The sequence below is a fragment of the Antechinus flavipes genome, chromosome 2, assembly GCF_016432865.1.
Source record: "Antechinus flavipes isolate AdamAnt ecotype Samford, QLD, Australia chromosome 2, AdamAnt_v2, whole genome shotgun sequence".
Classification (NCBI taxonomy): Eukaryota; Metazoa; Chordata; class Mammalia; order Dasyuromorphia; family Dasyuridae; genus Antechinus; species Antechinus flavipes.
The window spans coordinates 582,219,089-582,236,584 of record NC_067399.1 but is presented as its reverse complement, the minus strand read 5'-3'; the positions used below and the strand labels follow the sequence as shown (position 1 = coordinate 582,236,584).

The following is a 17,496-nucleotide window of genomic DNA, read 5'->3' as shown; positions in this document are numbered from 1 at the left end:
CAGGAGAGAGAGAGAGAGAGAGAAAGAGAGAGAGAGAGAGAGAGGTATAAGTAACACTAATTCATCTCAGTACATTTTTCCAGGAACAAGATAATTTCTTTAAAAACTTATAAACTTAGTAATCACTAAAAATATAAGCAGATAAACATATAAAGTAACAAATAAATTTAACCCTTATCACTTGGAAAAGTAGAACCAAATAAATTAACAAACAAGTGGGAAAAATGCTTTGTTCATTATCTCTTTCCTGATCTATATGAAGTTCTTTTACTTTTGGCTTTCCTCCCTTTTTCCCTCTTTTGAAAAAATACAAATGTAATCAACTAATCACACTTTCAATTACTTCACATAAATGAAGGCATAAAATAATTTGAAAAAAATTATCATTTTTATAATGCAATAATATTGTATTATTAATATGTCAGAATTTTATTCAGTCATACTCTAGTCACTCAATTCAACAGTAGTTGTTCTTAATATTTTGCATCTTCAAAATCTGATTTCTTATTTAAGATCTGACATCACACACAAATAGATTTGTAAAAATTTCTTTTAAAATGTTCATCCAGATTCAGAAAATGAAACCTGACCAAAATTAAGTTTTTCTGGCTTAAAAACCAGATCAGTTATTTACTACATATATAAAAAGATGATACTGAGTAAATTCTAGTTTTTTGCTCTTTTTTCTTTAGAAAACTTATAAACCTAAGAATTTAGAAGGCAATTTTGTATATACTTTACCACTGAGACCAGATGCCAAAATTACTAATCATTGCAAACCATTTCAACTCAACAAATATTTACTGGATGCCTATAACAGGCATAACATATTACTATATGTTACTCTATTACTCTATACTAAGAACTATAAATATCAAGTGATATAGTAGGACAGCAGCATACTTAAGGTCGGAATTAAAGAGAATCTTTTCTAAAATGCCCCTTTAAAATTTCACACTATATCCCTAAAAACATTTCTAATCAGCCTTTTCAAAAATATAAAAATTAATTAATTCCTATCAAAATAACATTCAGAAAAATTTGTATTTAAAAGTATAACAATGCTTCTGGTTGGTTCAATTATGAATACATGTTTTGCGTTTTCTGCAATACAACATATAAAAATATAATGTTAATGAAAAAGAAATCAAATAAAAGGCTTATTTTTAAATTTTAAGAATTCTTTAATTATTATTTTGCAGTTGGGCAATGTGATGCTGAAATGAAGTGCTTTACAAATGAGTCTATATAAACGAATGATTAAATATCATGAACTCTTTATTTTGGGGACCATATGGCTAACCTGTAGTTGATGTAGTTCTCGGACATTAGCTTCACACTGCAACTGAAGGTCCCGCATCTGATTTTCATGCTTTTGATGCTGAGCCATCCTTTCATTTTTTTGTCTCTTTTCTTCTTGAGCAGCAAACTAAAAGATAAAACAAGCCGGGATGCAAAACAGGAGATGAGAAGCATCTAAATTTAATGAATGTCTATTTAAGGATTTTAATAGATTAAACTGAAAATTTTAAGTTAAAATAAACTAAAACTAGACAAAATTATTACAATAATTTATTTTTCAACTTACAATAATCTATTTTGTCAATATGTCAGTTTTAGAAATGAGCTTCTTCATCTAAATAAAGCAGGAAAGAAAGGCAACTCATATCTAAAAACTCCCTTTCTTCCCACATGAGGCCTGAAAAGAAGAGAGCTTCCTCTTTAGTTAGCCCTGTGATCAGAATATCGGGGAGATACAAGACTAAATTTAATTTAACAGCTTGTAAAGTTTCAAATGCAAAACAACAATTGAGAAGACATGTGAGTCTTCACTAAATAGCTAAATGGTTTCTTTCTCACAGCTTCATGCTCAAAGAACAATAATAAAAATTTTGCTTTCTCAGCTGCAAAGTAGGATTCAGACTGAAAATAACTCCCCACATCTTTTTTCTATATATCAAGGTTTTGAAAAATCTTCTGTTTCTATATCCCACAGTCTGCTATTATAGGACCTAAGTGGGTATACAGATGAGAAAGTCAGTATTTCTTCAGTAGAATCACAGCCAGTCATTATTTAAATTTGAGCAATTTAGTACAGCTTTATCATTATTCCCAAGGTTTATATAGTTCCTGGGATTACAGATAAGCTCAATCTAGTTCAAGAGCTGGGATGGGGCAGGAAGATAAGGGCACCCTCCTCAAAATAGAACCAGTCCCAAAAAATTGATTATAGCATTATATATATCCCTATTTTGTTTGTGTATCTCATTAGGCTAAAGGTGTTAAATGTGTATCAATAATACTATGATTTGCCTTTCAAAACTAGTTTAATTTTTTAAAAAGCCTATTTGAAGCAAAAAATTTAACTCCTTGCCTGTTTAATTTTGTCACGGTCCTGGTCTGGAGTGCCTGTTGAATTGATTCTCAAACTCTTCTTAAACATGGCCATCCGAGTCTTGGCTTCACTACGCTGGATCTTAGGTAGTCTTGCTCTTTCTTGAGTCTGTCTGTTTTTTAATTCTTCAATAAGCCGTTGATTATATCTTTGCATTTGTTCAGTTTCCTACAAGAGTTTTAAATAAAATCTACTGATATAAAAATAACATAATATAGTAACTTTAGGTACTTAGTATTCACATAGCATCTTTTAGAAATTACATCCTTAAACATAATGTATAACTAAAAATAATATACCTATAATCCTACTAATAAATTAAAAATGAAATTAAATATTCCTTATATTTCCACTGAATAGGTCTTAAAACTACATAATCAGATCTGCCTTTGTGCCCATTTAATTTTCCTCATTCTCATAAGCATTAATAGTTTTAGTGAATTATACCAAACAAAAGATATCTAAGCTTTCTCTCCATTTCCAATCCATATTGCAATTTACCAACAGATTAATTTTCCTACAGAAACATATGTCACTCTCCTATTCATAATCTTCAATAGTTTTCTGTTAGGATAAAATTCAAAATGTGTTTGCCTGGAATTCAAGATATTCCACAATGGTTCTTAGATCAGATCTTTTTTGCTTCATCTTTCACTATTCCTCTATACTTTATACCTGGTGAGTCATGTTGTCTCTACATCCTCAGTTTCCTGTCTCTTCAGTCATGTAGAAAGTCCTCCTCACCAGAAAACTATATTATCAAAATCCTAACCACTTGTCAAGATTCTGGATTAGTACCAATTTGTCCATGAAGCCTCTTTCACTCTCAGGAGAAGAGATTCCCTTCCCTCAAGGCAGCTACACAGTACAGCAGATAGAACTCAGAAAGGCTTGAGTTCATATATGATCTCAGACACTTACTTATTAATTGTATGACCTTGGTCAAGTTACTTTAACCTCTGTTTGTCTGTTTTCTCATTTATAAAATGGCATTAATAAGAGCACCTACTTCACAGGGTTATTGTGAAAATTAAATGAGATAATATTTGTAAAGTACTTAACACAATGCCTGGCATGTAGGAGACATTATATAAATGCTTATCCTTCCCATCTTCCCTCCGAGATACTTACTCTACAGCACTCTATACAAAATTTATAATCTCACAGTGCCTAGTGCGCAAGGAGTGAGAATAAAAATGAAGACAGAACTATCTCTGCCTTCAAGTACCTAGGGAGAGGAAAAAAGGTAGAGGGGCAGCTAGTTGGGGTAGTGAATAGAGCACCAGCCCTTAAGTCAGGAGGACTTGAGTTCAAATCTGGCCTCAGACACTTAATACTTCCTAGCTGCGTGACCCTGGAAGTCACTTAACCCCAGTTGCCTCAGCAGGGAAGAGGCGGGGGGGGAGGGGGAGGAGAAAAGAAGCTAAGTAATTACAAAGTAAATTCGAAATAATTTCAGAAGAAGGGACATTAGCAATTAAGGGGGCAGAAGAACTGGGCAAGTCTCAAAGAGAAGACAGCATTTGTGCTGTGCCTTGACTATTGCTCTAGCAGTTATGCCAAAAAGGGATAAAAAAGCAAAGAAACCAGAGACTAATGAGAAGGCTCCTGTTAAGGGATGAAAACAAAGTGAGAGATGAGAAAGAAGGAAATATGAGATGCTGTGCAAGTAAAATCATAAGGACTTGACAACTGACTAGATGGAGATAATGAGAGAAGAGGCCACAAACTTCAGAAGTAAAAAGACAAGGGCAATATTTGGCAACAAATATAATTACTGCCTTGGACATCAATTTGAGTTTCCTTTCAGATAACCAATTTAAAATGTTCAATACGTAATGCAGGAATGGAGCTCAGAAGAGAGACTAGAGCTGGATGTACAAATCTGGAGTCCTCTGCATAGACAGCAAAATTTATTATGGGTAATAATCCAGCAAAGACTGAAAAGGAAGCTTCAGAAAAGTATGGCAAGTTCTATGAAAGAGCAGTGTCATAGAACCCATGGAGAAAAAACTAGTCAATGCTTCAAACATTGCTGGAAAAAGCCAAGGATGAGCAAGGAGAAAAGAATTAGTAACTAAGAGATCATGGGTAACCTTCAAAAAAATACTTTCAATTAGAAAACCAGATTGCAAAGGGTAAGAAATGAGTGAGAAGAGACAATAAGGATAAAAAAAGAGTTTGGCCGTAAAAGGAAGAAGAGATCAAAGAAGACAATTTGATGGCTTCAAATGAAGGCTTTTTAAGGATGGGGAAGCATTGGATATATTTGTAAGTAGCCAAGTAGCAGACAAGAAGCTAATAGAAAGACTGAAGGGGATGAATGTGGAGTAAAGTCAAATCCAAAAGAGGAATTGATCTTGGCAAAGAAAAGAGCTACTTCTTAGTTAAAGAAAAGAGCTACTTCTTAGTTGAAGAAAAGAGCAAAGGAAAAAAAGATGACAGAAGAGATTTAAGATATTTGAGATAATATCTGATTAGGGAAATAGGGAACTGTCCATGAATGGTATTGTTTCTATGTCTTCTATATTCTAAAGGGCTAAAACTGCATATCATCATGTAATATGTATCTGTCTAATTTAAATTAGGTTTCTAAATTGTACTTCTTAAGGGGAAAAAACCTTATTTATTTCTTAACCCACCAGTGCTGTAAAAATAATGGTTTAACAATTTTTCTAAAAGCTGGTTTCATTAATTGTTTTTAAAAAGTAAATTTGACTCAATTTCAATCTGCCTTAGAATTTATGCACATAAAATCCCTACTTAAACACAAATATAAAAGCTACATTTTAATCTAATAACAGAAAATCTGCCTAACTAAAAATCTTCCAGGTAATAGATACTTAAGAAACATGAAAAATAAGATTTTTCTTCCATAAAATCTTGATCTTTTGGAGTGAAATGAAAACAAAACAAATTTTTCTTCCAACCTGTTTTTGCTTTTCTTTCAACTCAGCCACTTAAAAATGTAATTTTCTGTCCCATCAAAAAATGGTCTTTAAAAGTAAAATCTTTACTTCCCTACTTCTGCCATACAGTGACCATCAAAAATTAGGCACAAAACAACCTGAGTTACTACAACATAGTTATAATGCTTTAAGTGAAAGTAATTATAAATGGATATTTATTTAGCCTTTTTCCTGTTTAAAATTAGTAATAATAATAAAAATAAACTAATTCTTCAAATTCTCTTTCTAGTAGGACGTAAGCACAAGTCCTCATTTTCATACTCTGAACAGAGTCTAATAAGTCACTATAATGAAGCAAAATGAAGATTTTATTTAAAAAAGCCAACCACATATTTCAGTTAACTGCCATTTTTATGATTTTAAGATATATAGTTTTACAACCCTGATCACAATATAGTTAACTACTCTACAATTCTACAAAGAAATGTGTTAGGATAATAGACAATAAGAACAAAAAGATAACCTAAAATGTGGCTGTTAGAAAACCTAAACTGATACACATGACTAACATGAAGAAATTATATCATGTTATAATGTGAAGAAGAATGAAAAATGACAATAACAATCAAAATGGAAAGAAAAAACTAACCTAGATGTTGTATAATTATAATGAAAAAGCTTAGTTCCAAAAAAGAAATTTCTTAAAATGCATTTTCCTCCCTTCTTTGAAGAAATGGGAGATCAAGAGCATAGAACAGTGGTCAGATTCAGTTGATCTTTTATTTAGGTTTGCTGATTTGCTTTTCCTCACTCTTTTTTTACAAAGGTTGATTCAATAGACAAGTAGAAAAGGCCATAATTGGAAATTAAGATGATGCAAAATCAAAAAATATCAACATAAATGTAAAAAAGTAAAAGAAAAAAAGTGGACAATCTCCTCACAATAATTCCCTTCTTTACTCCTTCAATTGTAAAATGGGTTATAATAACAGTATCTACCTAACCTCTCAGATTTATTGTTAAAGATCAAATAAGATAATATCTGTGAAGCACTTAGCACTGTGCCTGGCACATAAAAGGTACTTAATGATGTTTGTTCTCTTCCCTCCTTTTAAACATTCAAAAGCCCTAAAAATACCATAATGCAAAAAGAAACAAAGAATATCAGTCTTTTCACTAACCTTTTCATGGCGCTTAAGTAGTTGATGCCTTTGCATGAAATACTGATCTTTGAGTTGTTGTTTAAGCAGTTGATGTTTTTCTTGTAAATGTCGTTCCTCAAGTTCCCAAATAGCAGCTTCACGTGCTAGAAAAAAATAATTTTCAGAAATGTGCTTTTGATTTTTTCCCCTAATACATTCTAGTTTTCTTCATTTTAATATTAATCTAAAATATGTATTCTATTTCTAATAGTTTATGTGCACTTATCAATTTTAAAATACAAATGAAAAATTACCAAAATTGTATAGATAGTAGCAATTTATTACTTCTTTCCATCCTGTTCTAATTTTCTATGAACAGTTAGCTAATGCCCTCCAAAATTCCACCTAGGTAAATTAATGAGAAAGAAGTATAACAGTTAAATGTTCAGAGGAAATAAGTATTTCTATTTCCATCCCATTATGTAATCATGAAATATATCCAAAGGTATAAGATATTGAAGGAACCTAACACCACTAATGAAAGTTTCTGGTTGTACCTAGCTAACTTTAAAGAAGCTAATTTCTCATTTTGGTTTTCAATTTGCATAAAAAATTCCAAATCTAACAATATTTCTAAAAATAAAAGTGGGGAGGGTCTTCCTTTCTTCTTTTTTCTTTTTATCCTTTCTTTGCCCTAAAAAGAACAATATTGATATATTTACCCCATAAATTATTTTTAATATTGTTATTGCTATTACTTTCACATATATAAGCTGCGTATTTCTACATACCTCTCATGAGCTGCTGTTTATTATTTAGACATTCTCGCTCAATATTAGCTAATTCTGCCTTCTGCTGTTGAATGATCTTTTTCAGTGATCCATCTAATTCCTGTTGTTGTTTCTGAACAAATTCTTGTTCCTAACAGATACAGGCAAAAATCTATTAACAACTACTTTGTGAGTATATTAGTACATCTGTATATATTAATGTTTAAACAAGAGGCCCAGATCATTATCATACACATCACCAAAATACTCAAGATTTTTTAAATGTGTAATTATCCAATTTTTGGATAATCAGAAAGAAAAGTAAAATGGTTATTATATATATCATTCTAAACTCAAAACTAAGGACGATGCACACACCAGAAATTTACACACAATAATTACAATAATCACAATAACAATTACACAGACTACTATTACACTAAAATTTTGCTTCTAGAAGTGATACAAAGTACACTACAGAAAATAAGAAAAAATAGGCAATGTCTCTTAGAAAGATGGTTTATACATCTAATTTTTTAAAGCCAAATTTTAAACATTTTTCCCTGGAAAAAGCAATGGTTAGCAAGAAAATAATTATATTAGTCTTGGATAAAGATACCTTTTAGACATGTGCCAAGAATGATGATTTGAGGCCCACCCACATCATTCCTGAAGAATTATGAAGAAAGAAAAAGATTAAGGGTTACTTGCCCTCAATCAACAAATGAAAAACATTGTAACTTTACAACATCACCATAGGCTTTGGCTTTTAGGTGGATTTCAAATGATTTAGTCTCAAGAAAGTTATGCTAAAGTATAATATCATGTAGATTTGGGTATCTGTTAGATTGATTATTAAATGATTATGCAAGAAGGTGTTCAAAAAAGGAGGGCAAATCCCCATAGTTACATTAAACATTCAATGATCAATTGACTTCATCTCTTCCTTAAGAGACCAGATCACTTCTGATCTAGACCCCAAGATTTAAGACTGAATCCTTCCACACACACACCCCACACACACACACACACACACACACAAAATCTTCCTGTTCACATGAAAAGATATGAACCCCTAAATCAAATTTGGATCAAGGGTAATCCAAATCTGACATGGATTTTGGATCTAGACTCTAGATTCACAGAATTTCAGCCAAATTTCAAACCACCCATAGTTGAAGGTGTGGGGATTAGGGGATGCGGTTGTCTTGGTTAACAAAACTCACTGGGGAAATCTACCTTACTATGGGGATTCTGTGGCAGAAATTAATTCCCTATAATTGGTTTAATGCTATTCTGTTAAGCATACTTTGTAAAAATACCTTATGATTGATAAACCCAAATTTTAGGGCAAGAGCTCAAAAACTGTTGGGGAACACTGAAAAGCAAACTGGTAAAAACCAGACATAGACCAACATTTCATGTGGTATACCAAAATAAGCTAAAAATAGTGTATGATTTAAACATAAAAGATGATATTGTAAGCAAATTAATGGAGCAGGAAAAAAAATTACTTGTCAGATCTACAGACAGGAGAAGAGTACACAGTACACAGACAGACAAGAAACAAGTACAAGTAGGTAAAATAGATCATTTTGACTGCATAAAATTTTTAAAATTTCCACAATATAAGCAATGAAATTAAGATTAAAAGAAAAGCAGCAAACTGGGTGGGATAGGAAGAGAATCTTTGCTGTAAGTTTTCTGATAAAGGTTTCATTTCTAATTTATGAGATCTGAGTTAATTTTTTAAGAATAAGAGCCATATCTCATTTCCAAAATATATAGAGTACTGACTCTAATTTATAAGAAATCAAGCCATTCTCCAATTGATAAATGGTCAAAGGGTATGAACAGACAATTCTCAGACGAAGAAATTAAAACTATTTATAGACATATGAAAATATTCTCCAAATGATTATTAATCAGAGAAATGCAAATCAAGACAACTCTGAGATACCACTACACACCTGTCAGATTGGCTAGAATGACAGGGAAAGACAATGTGGAATGTTGGAGGGGATGTGGGAAAACAGGGACACTGATACACTGTTGGTGGAATTGTGAACACATCCAGCCATTCTGGAGAGCAATTTGGAACTATGCTCAAAAAGTTATCAAACTGTACATACCCTTTGATCCAGCAGTATTTCTACGGGGATTATACCCCAAAGAGATACTAAAGAAGGGAAAGGGACCTGTATGTGCCAAAATGTTTGTGGCAGCCTGGTTTGTAGTGGCTAGAAGCTGGAAAATGAATGGATGCCCATCAATTGGAGAATGGGTGGGTAATTGTGGTATATGAACGTTATGGAATATTACTGTTCTGTAAGGAACGACCAGCAGGATGAATACAGAGAGGACTGGTGAGACTTACATGAACTGATGCTAAGTGAAATGAGCAGAACCAGGAGATCATTATATACCTCAACAATACTGTTTGAGGATGTATTCTGATGGAAGTGGATCTCTTTGATAAAGAGAGCTAATTCAGTTTCAATTGATCAAGAATGGACAGAAGCAGCTACACTCAAAGAAAGAACACAGGGAAATGAATATAAACTGCTTGCATTTTTGTTTTTCTTTCCAGTTTATTTATACCTTCTGAATCCAATTCTCCCTGTGCAACAAGAGAACTGTTTGGTTCTGCACACATATATTGTTATCTAGGATATACTGTAACCTATTTAATATTGCCATCTGGAGGAAGGGATAGAGGAAGGGAAGGGAAAAATCGGAACAGAAGTGAGTGCAAGGGATAATGCTGTAAAAAATTACCCTGGCATGGGTTCTGTCAATAAAAAGTTTAAAAAAAAAAAAGAATAAGAGCCATAAGGAACTGAAACTGAGTGGATACCCATCAGTTGGGGAATGGCTGAATAAGTTATAGTATATAAATGTAATGGAATATTATTATTATTATATAAGAAATGATGAGCAGTCTGATTTCAGAAAAGCCTGGAAAGACTTGCATGAACTGATGCTGAGGGAAGTGAGTAGAACCAAGAGAACAATATACACAGCAACAACAAAATCACATAAAGATCAACTGTGATGGACTTGGTTCTTTCATGAGGTAATTCATGGCAACTTCAATATATTTGTGATGGAAAGAGCTATCCACATCCAGGGAGAAGACATCCAGGGAAAAGATATGAGTAACAACATAGTATTTTCACTTTTTTGTTGTTGTTATTTGGGTTTTTTCCCTTTTGACCTTTTTCTTGTGCAACAATGGTAAATATGAAAAATGTTTAGAAGAATTGGACATGTATAATTTAACAAATACTGGATTACTTGCTGTCCAGGAAGGGAAGGGGAGGAGGAGAAGGGAAAAAAAAAAAATCTGGAATACAAGGTTTTGCAAAGGTGAATGCTGAAAACTATCTTAGCATGTATTTTGAAAAATAAAAAGTTATTATTATTAAAAAAAAAAAAAAGAATCATTTCCCAAATTATAAAACTATCAAAAGGATTTGAATAGGCAGTTTTTAGAGGAAGAAAAATATCAACAGTCTGAGATAATAACTCACAACCTTCAGATCAGCTAAGGTGACAAAAATAGAAAATAACACATGCTGGAGAAAATGTGGGAAAACAGGTATAATACATCATCAATGGAGCTATGAACTAGTCTAATCATTTTGGAAAATAATTTGGAACTATTACCAAAAAACTATCAAATTATAGATATTCAGTGTAGCAGTCCCACAATTAGGTCTAAAGTTCAAAGAAATAAAAAGAGAGAGAGAGAAACAAGATCCATATGTTTAAAATATTTATGGTAACTTTTTGTATTGGAAAAGAACTGAAAACTTAATGGGTGCCCCCCAATTGAAGAATGAGGAAGTTATGACAGGTGGAAATGATGGAATAATATTCTGACACAATAAATGATGAAGGTATGATTTCAAGTAAACCTGGGAAGACTTGTATGAACTGATGCAAAGTGAAGTGAGCATACTAAGAAAACAATCTACATAGTTACAGCAACGATGAAAAAATAATCTACTGAAAAAACTAACTCTAATCAACACAATGACCTAAGACAATTCCAAAGGACTCATCATGAAATATGCTAAACACTTCCGAACAAAAAATTGATAGACTCAGAGTGTAAAAGTAAGCATTATTTTTATTTTTCTTCCCTACTTTTTTTTTTTTGGAGGAGGGTAATGAGGAATATGGCTAATGTAGAAATTGTTTTTCATGACTATTCATTATTTATAATGAGTTTTGTTTTTCTTACTTACTCAGTGACTGAGGAGAAGGGATAGGAGAAGGTAAAGAATTTGAAATTGGAAAAAAAAAAAAAAAGAATAAAGAAGTCCCTGTGCTTTAAGATAAATAATTTTAAAATATCTATTTTTTCAAATTTTTTTAAACTTTTTAAAAATGTGTTAAGATTATCTATAATTCTTTAAATAGCTAAAAGTAGCAAATAAATTTTTATCTAGGTGACCTAAATTGTATAATTTGGCATAAACATAAAATACCATATTTATAATCTTATCAGTAAAAAAGAAAAGGCTTCTAGATCAATTCCATAACTTATAATTTTTATGTGACTAACATCAGTCTTTTACCACCAGAAAACAGAATAATTTTGTGAAATATACAAATTAACTAAAGTAATTCTTCAAGATTCCATCAGTTTTGGTACTTAACCTCATCACTATCTTTTGGCCTTTCTGACTGGAGAATAGGGCCATGAACTCTACAACCTAAAACTCAAAATTTAAAGAGAAATCTCAGCTCATATATCTCATTTCTCACTTAGGTGCACTATTTGGGAGTTCTCTGACTTCACTATGCCCTTACATTGGGTACCTTCCCTCTATTTTATCCCCATTTTTCATCTTCCTTTTATGTCTTTCCTTCCCCCTTTAGGCTGTAAGCTCCTCAAGGGCAAGGGCTATTTTCCTTTTTTCATATTTGTATTATATTTGCCTCAGTGAAACTGAGAAAGACCTTAGCTTAAAGGTCTCCAACTGCAGAGTCATCTCATCATAGATTTAGATCGGTATAACTTATACCTTGCCACTGAGTTCAGACAGCTCCAGTGGAGAGAGAGGCTGGTGACTTTGTATAGCTCTTCTTCACTTAAATCTAATTCACTTGAAAGTCATAGCATCACCTTCCTAATACTTTTTGAAAATGAAAAACAGTTCTTAGCTCAGTGCTTGGCACATAGTAGGTGCTTAATAAATGTTTGCTGACTAGATAAAACATTTTAGATTTTTTAAATTATGGGAAAACCCATGTGTTCAGTTACATAGTCAAGAAAATAAGTTGTCTCTCTATTCATCTATTCACGTTAGGTTTCCATGTAGACATTATTTATTAATAAAATGTCAGCTTGGAGAGAGTTCTCTAGTGCCATGTCAAATGGATTATTTTGGGACCTTTTTTCAAAATTTAATGTTTTGAATAAACATATAGAAAGCAAATAAATATATCACAATTACCAATGACATAAAACTAGGAAAAGTACTAACCAGTATAATGAATGGCATAAATACTAGAATCAAGAGCCAAAATCAACAGAGATAAAAAGTAAAGTTCCAAATTTAAGCTAAAAATTATACTGTCCGAGAATATGATGGGAAACACATGGATCATAATATGTGAAAATGACAGGAAAAGATAATGATAAATGTTGGAAGAGATGTCAGAAAACTGGGATACTGGTGGAATTGTCAAAAGATCCAACCATTCTGGAGAGCAAACCCTTTGATGCAGCAGTATCTCTACTGAGCTTATATCCCAAGGAGATCATAAAAAAGGGAAAAGGATCTACATGTACCAAAATGTTTGTGGCAGCCCTCTTTGTAGTGACAAGAAACTAGAAATTGAGTAGAGCCCATCAGTTGGAGAATAACTACAGAAAGTCATGGTATGTGAATGTTATGCAATATTATTGTTCTATAATAAATGATGAGCAGGTTGATTTCAAAAAAGCCTGGAAAGACTTACATGAACTGATACTAAGAGAAATGAACAGAATGAGAAGAACATTGTACACAGTAACAACAGGATTATGCATTGATCAATTCTGATGGACATGGCTCTTTTCAACAATGAGGTCACTCAGGCCAATTCCAATGGTCTTGTAATGGAGAAAGCCATCAGCATCCAGAAAGAGGACTATGGGGACTGAATGTGAATCACAACATAGTATTTTCACATTTGTTGTTCTTTGCATGGTTGTTTTTTTTATTCACCTCCTTCCCCCTTTTGATTTTTCCTGTGCAGAATAATAAATGTGGAAATTTTTTTTAAACTGCACACGTTTAACCTACATTAGACTGCTCAATGTTTTGGGGAGAGAAAAATTTGGAATACAGGGTTTTACGAGAATGGATGTTGAAAATTATCTTTGCATGTATTTTGAAAAATAAAAAGTTATTTTTTAAAAATTTCTTTGAAACATTCATTTATAAAGTCAAATAATTATACTAATGCTACAGTAAATATTATAGCTTTTCTCTCTTTGACAACAAAATCAGGGTATGTTTTAAAAGATTTTATACATGTAACTTAACAAAAACAATTTCAAAGTTTACTATAAGTTAAGAATCCTAAGCTAAATTCCTCATAGAAGAGACTGAATTATCTATAATCACTCACCTGACTTATCTGTTATTCAAGTTTTATCAATAAAAATGAGGATTTAATCCCTTACTAATAAATTTGTCAGAAATAAATCAATGTTCATAATGTACATTTGAATCCCACATTAGGGATGCAATTCAACTATGAAGTATATAACAGTACAATAAAATGAAATGTAGTAAATTTTGTCTACTTATGAACTTGTTTATCTAGGTAAAGCCCTGAAGGTATAATTCATCCAATATAGAAGTTCTTCAGAGAAACAAGGAAGACAAAACTATAGTAAGGTAGAGGGATTCATTTAAAGAAGTTCGCAGAGTTGGTTCTCAAATGTAAAGAAAATAACTTTAAAACAAAAAAAGATGGGGGAAGAGAGGAGGGAAGGAATCAGTATTTTCAAGTAGAATTATGTCATTTACTAACTCCCTGACAGTAAAAGAAAAGTAACTTTCTTAAATAACAAAAGGACAGTCAAGGCAAGAATAACCACAGAATCTAAGTTATTCCACAGTCATTTTTTAAAGGTAGATGGATTTAATTAAGAAAAAAACAATCAAAAGAAAGATAACATCTTAAGAGTTAGTGATTTAAAATATAATACGACTGAAGAAAAGCAAAGTAGTAAAAAAGCAAAATAAACCTTAATTTAAAAACAAAGTATTCTCAGAAACGACTTGTCCCAACCTTACAAAATTATTTGTTTACACTGAAAGAAAAGCCTTAGAGATTAAAAACACAACTTGTTAATAAATATTAGCAAAAAATAAATATTAGCTCTGTATAATAGATATTTTACCTATTTCTTACAGACATTTTGTGGCTTTACTGAAGCACAAACTAAAATATATGGACATGATCAGAAAAGTAATGAGAGGAAAAAACATTCATATTTTCATTATTCTGTTATAAAAAAAAAACTCTAAGAGTCCTATAACTAAAAAATAATTAAAAGATAAGCCTTGTTTTCTGAAAAACCAAATTGCATTCTTTTCACTACTGCTATAAAAATCAAATATCAAAAACAAATACTGCGGGATGAAATTAGTTGGTAACTTTTTTCTGGAGGCTATGAGAAAGAAACAAGCTTAGATGAAATTGCATTGCTAATTTATATATCATATGGATGTTATAATTTGGATTACTGTATGACTGGATAAACAGGAAAAAGAGGAAAATGGCATAAACGTGCTATTTTAACATTTTTGGATTTTACACTGGCTTTTCTGACCACACCCATACTTTAAAATACAGAATACAAAATGTCACTTCACACAAGGAAAAAATAGCCACAGCACCCAACTGCTCACATGTGCATAATTTATAACTTTAACAGTAACATTTTTTCTTACTCATGAGACAAAAATCATTAATGATTAAGTTAAACCTGAGGCAGAATGGGGTAGTGTCAAGCACAATGAATTAGAAACTGGGGAACCTATGCGCAAGTTCCACTTCAGCAACTGATGATTGATATGATTTTAAGTTGTCTTTATATCGTGACATTTAGAACAGTGCATGGCACAAGGGAAATGCTTAATATTTATTGACTGACTATGCCTCAGTTTACTCAACTCTAAAATGGGAATAATATTTTCCCAAAATAAAATGATTATGAAAGATCAAATGTACATAAAAGCATTCTGAAAAATCAATTACTAATATAAAGTATTATTAAACATAATTTTTCTTAGTTTTCATTAAGGAAACCTATAGTGAAATTAGTGACAAGCACATGTGAGTCAAAGAAAAAAGGGGAAAAAACCAGAGGTAGCCATTCTTTAGGCTTTTGGGACTTACATCCTGCATTTTGGCGTTGAAGAGTGTACAAGATGACAATTGAAAAGACTGAATCATAACCTGAGCAACACCCTGTGAATCAGAATACAACGCACCTCCTAGGTGAGAACATTAAAGAAGAAAATGGCCTGAAAATATATCAGCAATACAAATGGTTTCATATGGCCTTGAGAAAAAATGTGACCTCACTAGATCTCAGTTTCTTCACCTGTAAAACGAAGGTATTGAATGTCTTAATCTCTCAAGTCCTTTCCAACTCAATGATTTTCATACTTTTATGACCACTATTTAATGCTGAGATAGAAAGAAATATCTCTTTGTGGCTGGTTGTATGATTCAGATTATATTCCAAAGGCAAATCTAAATGGTAATTAGATTATCCACTGTTTTCTATTCTCTATACTTCTCCTTTCATTCAATATTTCTGATAACTGAAAAATGACTATTCTTAATCATGTATCAGAGGAGCACAGAAGGAGAATTCATCCATTAGGCAAGTAATGATGACTGATAACGTCTCTTCTAGCTCCAGGATTGTGATTCTGTGACTAATTTCTGTACTCTTACTTTTAAACAGAAGGCAATCAAAATTAAAGAAATGACCTATCTAAATCATCTATCCTTATTACTATATAAAATCTAGAGCAAGAGGCCTGGATTTCATCATCTATGGCAGAGAAAATAGTGTTTCTCTTCCAGACTACTAGATAGCTTACATTTCATATTCAACATAACAGAGGAATAGTAGAGCTACTTACTTGGTTAAACTGAATATAGATACTTAATATATTTTCTAATACTGCTTGGATTTTGAAAAAACTCTATAGAAACAATGACAGTTTTCTAGACATAATTTCAAAGACTTAAGTTTGACTTATCTCTATTGCACAGATATATAAATATTCTTTGAAAAACAGGAATTACTGTATAAAATCAAGCTTCTGTGATATTTATTGTGCAGATCACATATGTATAGTTATTTGGCAGCTGTTTTCTAGAATTTACTTTTCTTAATGATATTCCAAACATTCAACATAATTTCACATTAACTTAATTCTAAACATTAGCATAAACTTTTATACAACAAAATGTCCTCGGGACAAATCAATAAAGAATATTAGTTGCAGTTAAAATATATCCCTTCACAAACAAGTTTATTAGCTGTGAGAATAACACTGCTTTCTGTTTTTAGTAGCATTAAGCTGCTGCTGTTACCTGAGCATGCTGGGTTTGTGCAAGCTCCTCTTTCCTGCGTTTCATGAGCTCTTTTCTCAGCTCTTTGGGTGCTTTCTCCACTTCATTTATAACCTACAGTGTATAAGCATGCAGGAGGTGGGGAAATAATACTTTCTCCACAGCAAGCAATTATGTGAGCACATAAGCTAAAATTATCAAAGTAGTTACAAAGCTCCCTTTCAGCATGCATTAGCAAAGATGTTAGTCTGGCGAAAAAGGAAAGATAGAACATGCTTCATCTGAGTGCAAAAAGGAACTTCATATCAAATAAAAGTTAACTAGGTGCTCAGCTATTCTTATATACATTGTTCTTTCTTAAACATGTTTCAAAGACAATCAGCTGATAAAATTATCACCTTGAGCAATGAAGACATGCTAAAAGTGATAACTTAAAACTGATTCTCTTGAAATAGTCATAAAAGGAGAAAGGTTATTAAAATAATTTGAAAAATCTTAAGAAAGATAAGTTGCCATTTATAAAAATACTAAATGTCATGTCTGGCTTGAGAATTACAAAGGAATAATTTCTAACATAAACCCATTTAGTATATCCAAAAAAGATATCAAATCTTAAATCTTAAGATTTGATATCATCAATAAATCATTTTTATATCAAGTGCTTTAAAAATCAG

The 17,496-nt window shown here is 31.9% G+C and overlaps 1 protein-coding gene across 2 annotated transcripts in view; it reads right to left on the bottom strand.

Moving 5' to 3' along the window:
• Window positions 1–17,496, bottom strand: part of SLK (STE20 like kinase) — a 73,314-nt gene that overhangs the window by 4,911 nt on the left and 50,907 nt on the right. The window contains exons 13-17 of one of the 2 annotated variants that reach the window (XM_051981353.1): window positions 16,844–16,936; window positions 7,238–7,367; window positions 6,486–6,610; window positions 2,375–2,563; window positions 1,304–1,429 (exon numbers count right to left, since the gene is read on the bottom strand). In XM_051981353.1, coding sequence (XP_051837313.1) covers window positions 1,304–1,429; window positions 2,375–2,563; window positions 6,486–6,610; window positions 7,238–7,367; window positions 16,844–16,936 — 663 coding nt within the window. The remainder of the gene's footprint in view (window positions 1–1,303; window positions 1,430–2,374; window positions 2,564–6,485; window positions 6,611–7,237; window positions 7,368–16,843; window positions 16,937–17,496) is intronic. The other variant, XM_051981354.1, reaches the window with a different exon arrangement.